This window comes from Pinus tabuliformis, chromosome 1_1 (assembly GCF_031772625.1).
Source record: "Pinus tabuliformis cultivar Carrire ecotype Pingquan chromosome 1_1, CPIR1, whole genome shotgun sequence".
In the NCBI taxonomy this organism is placed as follows: Eukaryota; Viridiplantae; Streptophyta; class Pinopsida; order Pinales; family Pinaceae; genus Pinus; species Pinus tabuliformis.
Genome location: NC_142297.1, coordinates 984,068,033 through 984,076,323, shown reverse-complemented (window position 1 = coordinate 984,076,323; position 8,291 = coordinate 984,068,033). Strand labels below are relative to the sequence as shown.

The following is an 8,291-nucleotide window of genomic DNA, read 5'->3' as shown; positions in this document are numbered from 1 at the left end:
ACAAAACAATCAGAAATGGACAATTTAATTAATATATATAGACAGCAGCATAAGAAAATTTAGAAGAAAGCTAAGCAGACGTTTAGAAGAAAAATGCAATTGACGTGAATCACTCTACGACAAGATATCATGACGGCGTCAAATTTGTCTTCAATGTACATTCAATTCGATCATTATATCGTATTTGTACACCACTGCTATATCTATACTAGCGCCAAAAACTTTATTACCTAAGATACATTAACGCTTAAAATAAGCGATATTCACGCTGGTCTATATGTTAATATGGTAAAATTAGGTTTACATCCACATAAATCGATTCAATTCAATCTGTACGGAGGAACTCTAAACCGCTCCCTTATTCCTGTCGAAAATTCAACTCACATGGCCCCGGCATAAATAATAATTATCGGTGTATTTTCATAAACAATGCAGGCTTGAATTACATGAGTGATGAATGAACAGCACTGAACAACATATTTAAGTATGGAGGTGTAATGTTATTTAAAGTAATGGAATATGGAACGGCGATGGGGTAGGCAGAAGGGAATAAGGAGTGGATATTGAACGGCTAAAAAAGGAGTCCATCGACAAGATGGGCAACTCTAATTGCGGTGGCTTGCAGGTTTTAGGGGTCTTCAATACCATTGTTTCTTCAGAAAATATTATCGGTTCCAGACACTCAAACAGACGAGCTTCTTTGTTTGTTTTGCCTGGATCAGAAGAACACAACCCTTCCTGATTTTCATTATAATGTATCGAAGAAATTTGATCCCTTGTCACGGAATTTGATAACTGGCAGCTGTCATTAAGGGTGACTGCATGAGACCCCTCTTTGTATTCATCCCCAGAAACAGCCGATTCTTCCTTCCGAAAGTAATCCAGGTTCGCCCGTTGTTCCATCGACTTCTGAGAGGCAGCCTTTCGGTATATGCGGCATAAAACAATATCTGTCTTCTTCTTCTGAACAAGCCAATTAAATTCCCTCAATATAACTTCATAGAATATAAATCTTATAAAACCCTAAAAAATTATTACCTCCGTCCTATAACTTCATAGAATATAAATCTTATAAAACCCTAAAAAATTTATTATGCCCTTTTTTAAACAGGAAATAGATCAACTCTAAGGGATCGTGTTGGCTTAGTAGCAAAGTTAGGGTCGGATGACTTCCAGTTAGCAAGATATTTAGATACTGGAACTGGACTAATTCATACGAATTTTTATTAACAATGTATTTTACTTTTGGAAATTGGACCCATTAAGCTAATTCCAATAACTAAACCTCAACAAATCATAAAATCCATGAAACCAAAAATTCATGGAACCCACTACAAAGGCTTATATTACAGTATTTACTTCAATGAATTTTAGCTGGAATATATAAAAATTTCGAAATTAGAATTAAATATCAAAAGGGTACTTAATAAAAAATTAAAAGCCGAATTTCTTACAAATATCCAACGAAATATGAAGTTGGAAGTGAAAACCTCCTCGGCAGTTAATGGATCTGAGGAGCCCTTAATCTTCGGCCTTCTTTAAAGAAAATATTACAGACACGAAAGGGTAACACTGTGAAACGAAAGCTTATCACCTGTGCCGGGGAGGATCTGAAATCTGGCATCCTGTACTCGTTCATGATCCAGTCTGTCTTCTGACCGCAGTGGGCTTTTCCTCTATAAAACACGAGAATTTTCTTCAGACCGATGCACTGAAGCAGATCGTTGCGAACTGGTCTGTCTGAACCTGTAGCCTTCCAGTAACCCGAAACTGTCAATCTGTTAGGCCGACGGCATGAATTCTTGTGATCTCTTGGAACGAAAAAGAACCATTGTCTCTCCCAAGCATCGTGAGCCAAACCTGCAAGAATACGATCAATATCCTTCAATACTGGGTGAAAATGAATATTCAAAACAATAGCAGGGAAGAAGCAGAAATAGTTAAGCGTACCTGGTAACTCCCAGGGGTCATATTGATACAAGTCCAAGGTTGGTATGATTATATCGAGGTTCACTTGGTGGCACCCTTGAACCTTTTTTTTCAAATAGAAGCGCAATAGCTCCTCTTCTGTGGGATGGAATCTGAAGCCTGGAAGATTCATTAACTCTCCCTGCATCTTCACATCGTTGTATGTTTCTTGCTGCATGATTATCTTATATATCTTGATGAAACACTTATATGAATTACCACTCCATGTTCTCTCTCTCTATATATATTTTGAGGTATGAATGCGGCAGTATATAAGTCAGAATTTTTTTTCAAAATAATCGACGACGAAGATTTATGGAAACGTGAGGCGGAGGAATAGAGACGACTCTACCCATACGGGGACGCACCGAATACGACGAGGAGCTTTTCTGGTTCAAAGTCGTTCTTTATGCTCTTCCGCGTAGCCAGAGTACCACAAAAGGCAAACTCTCGATTTCTTGTCCCATCCAGGAAACTTCGATAAAGTTGCGCCGCATATTTTGGTACGGTGAAACTCTTGTTTCGCAGAAACGGAAAACTCTTGTTTTCTTGGGATATCCGGCAAAATTTCGATGAAGTTGCGCGACATATTTTGGCTCCACGATTTTTCTTCATAATTCAGCAAATACAGCCACATACGGTTGACCCCCATCAAATTTTCTACAAGTATGTGATCAAAATCCTAAAGATATTGAACTATATTGTTTCTACACTATCTGCATAAAATAATTAAGAAAACAATACTGACCAAGTTAATTACAGATGGAACTCTTAGTTTAGTTATCACATTTATTCCATATATATTCAATGAAAGAGATATTTCAATGTCTCCTTATTCCTAATCAATTTAGGACAATTTTCGTTTTTAGTGCCACCACAACTATAATGTATCGCTCCTTTTAAGTTGTTATTAGTCACACGAATGTTGAATGTTATTGGTGATACTTTCCATACATTTCTAACCAACCATGATTAATAAAAAGCATTATCATTATTTACAGGTTGGAAGTAATGCTTCCATGTCATGTGTAGTTGTTATTGTGAGTTTCTAGTCATTATTCTAGAAGCTGTTGATTCTCATCTAATGAGTTGGTGTTATTATCTAGAAGTATCATCATCGGTGTGTAGTTTCCTATATATGTAATTGTTGAAATGAATAATAACATAGAATGTGAGATTCCATGTCATGTGTAGTTGTTATTGTGAGTTTCTAGTCATTATTCTAGAAGGTGTTGATTCTCATCTAATGAGTTGGTGTTATTATCTAGAAGTATCATCATCGCTGTGTAGTTTCCTATATATGTAATTGTTGAAATGAATAATAACATAGAATGTGAGATTTGTGTTGTGCAAAATCTATTTTTTTAGCTCTCTTTATTTTTCTGATATAGTATCGAAGTCGATTCTGACCTGACTCCCTCAAGGGAGGTCCAGGAGAATGTGAGAGAAGCCTTGAGTTTACTTCTATGTAAATAAATAGGGTAAGAGAGTGTTTGATTTTAGTGTTTCTGTGTGTAAAATTATTTGTGTGTTTACATCTAGAGTCCATGCAAGATTGTTGGGCATGCTCGTGAGAAGAAATCAGGGTGTGAAATCGGTGTCCAAGAACATCATTCACGTGCTGTTGTCAAAGGATTACAGTAACCAGTTCAAAGTGCGGTGATTTTCTTCATAGTATCAGCCTCATCCGTCCATGCTTTTGCTGAAGAACTCAAACCCCATCTGAAAGCACTCCTATCAGAGAAATCAATTGTTCTGGAGGTGGAATCCTAATGGATCAGTGAAACTGCATCGTCATAGTCAAAAATTGCCATGGATAACTACTGTGGAGGGTTTATTTTACAACAAAATCAGTCATGAATTTTTTCTTGCGTCATAAGGCCGCAGATTGGATGCTTCGTATAGATCTGTTGTTAAACGGGCTCATGGAAACAAAATTATGACTACTAGATATTATTTGACTCGGAATTACTCAAACAATGGCCAGATTTCAACTTTCAACAAATGATAAGTGTTTTTTTTTATCTCGTTCAGTTTGTGCCCATTCACTGTAGAGGATGAGCCTTTGAGTGCACAAGAATTAAAATAGGAGATCGCCCGTAGAAATGCTGCACCGAGAGAACTCTTGGTCGTTTTGACAAACAAATTTATATTCCTTTACCTAATGTCAAGGTGAGGCAAAGGCGAAGAGTTTGGTGGCATGGCCCAGAAGGAAAAAAGTTGGGAAGTAGGGGGACTGTTTCTGTGGGGATTTGTGGTTTGAAGTGGTTTCGTTATATAATTATTTTATATGTTATAATGAAGGTTTCAAAAAAATGTGAGATTTTTTGGTGTGGTGTGTTTTTAAAAAGATTGATGGTTTTTTAAATTGAAGTCCCGATGTCGGGGATGTCAATTCTTATGTGTTAGTAATTTTGGTTATAAAGAGGGTTGGCTGTTTTTAAGAAACATCAATTTTTGTAAGGTCAAGTATCCCAACCATCATCTTATCAACTGACATATAGACGAAAGTGAAATATCTCACAGATGGTGGTTGGTCCATAGGATGGCTCATTACTTGATGGCTCTTATCGTGGAAGCCCTAACGTGTCACGTTGCCAATATTTTTGATCTTGAAAAGTTCATCAACAATGGTCATTTACGTTTTAAATGGAGTTAAGTGACAACTCGAAGATGTGGTGGTGAAAGAGTAGTGTTTGTGAGATTCCAATGTGGATGTGGGTGCTGATGAAGACCAGTCAGAAAAATATTTATTTATTGTTGTAATATGTGTTTTTAATATTATCCATGTAAGCATAAGGGAGGGTGTTGAAAGTAATGCTTCCATTTCATATGTAGTTGTCATTGTGAGCCCCTATGCTTCATTCTAGAAGTTGTTGATTCTCATGTAATGAGTTGGAGTCATTATTTAGAGGTATGGAAGTTAGTGTGTAGTTTCGTATATATGTAATTGTTGAAATGAATAATAACACAAAGTGTGAGATTTGTGTTGTGAAAAATTTTCTTCTTAGCTCTCTTTCTTTTTCTAATATTCCATGAAACATTGTGCAGCCTTAATGCTAGCCAACAATGGAAAGAAATTTGGAGGAGAGATAGCTCTTTTCAATATAATAATATTATATTGAAGACATTATTAATAATTTACTCTAATGAAGCTTAGAAATTTGAGTAACTGAAATTGAATTAGGACACTTAGATGGACGGTTATGATACATTCAAATTACATTCTCCAACACTCCCCTTTAAGTACAACCACGTACAAATTTAATTTAAATGTCGATTGGTCTGAGTCTTAGCTAGGGTTACAATTTAAAAAATTCATTTTAACTAGATTTAATTTCCCTCTTCTCTTCTTCCAAATCCTGTAGCTTCTAAATTGTTTCAATTGTTTCAATTTTTTCTTATTGTTCTATTCTTTAAACCCTAGTTTCTTCATTTTCTGGTGTAAGTCTTCCATTGTTCCAGGTTGTTTAAGCATGTCCAGAAATTCTTTAAAAATTGGCTTGTATATAGACTGATGCGACATGTCATTTTATGTTGTGTGTTTTTCATCATCAATATTTTGCTGCAATATAAGTCCATAATACAAGTTCATATTTACAGGACTCCAATGCATGAAAATTTCATTAAGGTTTTCATCATCCATGTTATCTTCAACATTCATTTCTGTAGCTTTATAGTAGACCTTATAAAAAAAGGTTTTGCAAGACATGCTTCAAGTAAATTTGAATTTTTTTCACAATCTTCTTGTTTACCTACACATTGGAAATCAATTGTAATTGTAAAAACATCTACATAACCACATTGGTTCTATTCCCTTTGCTCTGCAGTGAGATATTTCTCTTGTTGCACTGCTTTCTATGCATTTGTCTCTGACTTTATTTTCTCTGTGTGGGCTTCCTTCTCTGCCTCTGCCTCTATCTTTGTTTTTGTCTCTTCCAATTTTTTACTAACATGCACTGCTCCTAGAAATTTTGAATAATATGACGCTTATTCACAGAGATTATCCCGATTATACACTATTTTCGGAATGCATGCATAATATATAACCTCCTCTACGTTTTGATCATCAATTTTGCGGAATCAAAAACAATCGCATGCGCACATTGAAACATCAATCACACATATCAACACAGTATATCACGGGGAAAGCATACAGCTGAAAACCCCCAACTATTTGTATATTATACTGATTGAGAACATGTAACAATACATAGTACAATACTCCTCGCAAGTAATCAATACTATCTCCACCTGCTACACACAAACTAGCTCAGATTTGAAACAATCACAGGTTCAAATCTCCTCCGCTGCTTGCCTGCCTCCACTGCGCAATCCTACATGAGAATGAATGAATCCAAATTCGTATTTCCTTGGCTTGTACCACGCAATCCTCATGGGCAATCTCAATCCATGCATGTGCAAATCTCATGAACAACTATAGTCACAACTGACAGTTGTCTTGCCCTTTCACTCACCTCTAACACTTGTCTCCATTGAACTGTCCATGCACTGAGTTAACTGATGTATTCTTTAGTTGATTTATGAGTTAATAATTAGTGAATTAATTAATAACTAATTCACACCACTCATCACTTAGTCTATTTGTCAGTTAGACTAAATACAACTAGTTCAACCAAGTCAAACTGAACACAACTCCATCAACTCCACATCCAACTCCACCAAACTCAACCAGTTGAGTTCTAACTAAAGTCCTGCATGCAATAGCTCAAGTAACCCATAGGAAACACGTATTTCCTTCAACCAGTTGCATGTGCCACATCCGTAGCTCGAACTGAAGTGCTCCAAGAGAATAAGATAATGTTTATAGTCCAAATATTATTAAGGGCTAATAATATTCGACTGTTCTATATTTAGACTGGCAGTACCTCCGTTGTTGTCTAAAAATAGAAGTCCATCTATTTTTCCCAACATGACCAATCATCCATAAATAGCATCCTGCAACTCATAGACCATGATCCATATTTCTAAAAATAGACATAGTCTAAAAATAGACTTTGCGCCAAAAATAGCCTGCGGGCCCACTTAGTGAAGGCGACTCCTTTTCACTAAGCTCCATCATCTTGTTGCATTCTCAACACTCGCTCTCAACAAGATATGTATTATCTGCAACCTGATCCTGTAACTCTGGAATGTTCTGCATGCAACACATTTGCCCAGTCCACTTGCTCCAACAAAACTTGGAACAAAAACACTCCCAACTGACCACTTTGTTGGGCTAGGAACATACTTTGATGTTGAAGCTCTACCTGCTGCTGAAAAGTTCTCTCTCTCTAACATCTGCGCTACTGCAACATCTCTATGCATCTTGTACCATTGCACACTTCTCTGTGCCACCTAGCACTGTGCAAAAACTTGTGCCTCTCGCATTGCTGCAGCCTACTAGCTATGCACTGTCCTAGGATTCCCTGCACTCTCGCTCTCTCTGCCACTCCATCCGCATCTGTCTCTACCCAATCAGTCAGTTCCTGCTACTCCACATCAGGGCTCCTGTAGCAAGGTCTCATCCAAGAGGCTGGGTACCTCAAGGATCCTGCTCCTCCTCCTTGGGACGATCACTCTATATCACACCACCTCCTACCTGGAGGTATGGCTGCATGTGATCCCTCAGCCCACCTAGCTCGATGTTTCCCCCTACTGGAGGTCTCTGCATGAGTAGATGTCTCTACTCAATCTCCTCTCAGCTTCCCTTGTTGTGGCTGCTCCACAACCTCCTGAAGCTGCTGCGCCATTTGTGGCTCCTCCACAATCATCTGAGACTTCTTCTTGCACTGCATGTTGAGAGTTAATATATGCTCCCTCTCAACCACCAAGTCTCCATCAGTTACCTCGCTGCTCAAGGCTTCACATGCATCGTGAACCTCAAGAGCATACATGTTCTTGACCCGTGAACCAATCTGCTTCACCTATCTAGTGATGATGTGTCTAAGGAAAACCTTTCCCTTACTGAAGACAACATCATAGCCTCTGTCTTCCAGCATCACGATCGACACCAAGTTTCTCTTCAGTCCTGGTACATACTTGACATCGGTCAAGGTAAGGCGAGCTCCATGCTCCCTCTGAAAAATAACCATGCCTACACTTGAGACACTATACTTCTCATCATTACCCATCACTATGAGTATCTGGAGATCTTTCTCCTCGAAGGTACTGAACAAACTCTTATCACCGGTCATGTGGAAAGAAGCGCCACTGTCAAGAAACCAACCACTTCCCACCATGGATGAAACCATGCATGCAAAGAGTGTGAAATCCAACTCAAACTGTGAAGAAAGTGCCTCACCTTTAGATCCTTCCGCGGA

At 37.9% G+C, this 8,291-nt stretch overlaps 1 protein-coding gene across 1 annotated transcript; it reads right to left on the bottom strand.

Annotated features, from left to right (window-relative positions):
• Positions 1-277: 277 nt before the first annotated feature.
• On the bottom strand, positions 278-2,188 carry LOC149217814 (NAC domain-containing protein 6-like). The gene is made up of 3 exons (XM_089391426.1): positions 1,951-2,188; positions 1,595-1,860; positions 278-963 (listed from the first exon to the last, which is right to left on the bottom strand). The coding sequence occupies exons 1-3, from the start codon at positions 2,144-2,146 to the stop codon at positions 505-507; spliced, it is 921 nt and encodes a 306-aa protein (XP_089247552.1). The 5' UTR covers positions 2,147-2,188; the 3' UTR covers positions 278-504.
• Between the last annotated feature and the right edge of the window lie 6,103 nt (positions 2,189-8,291).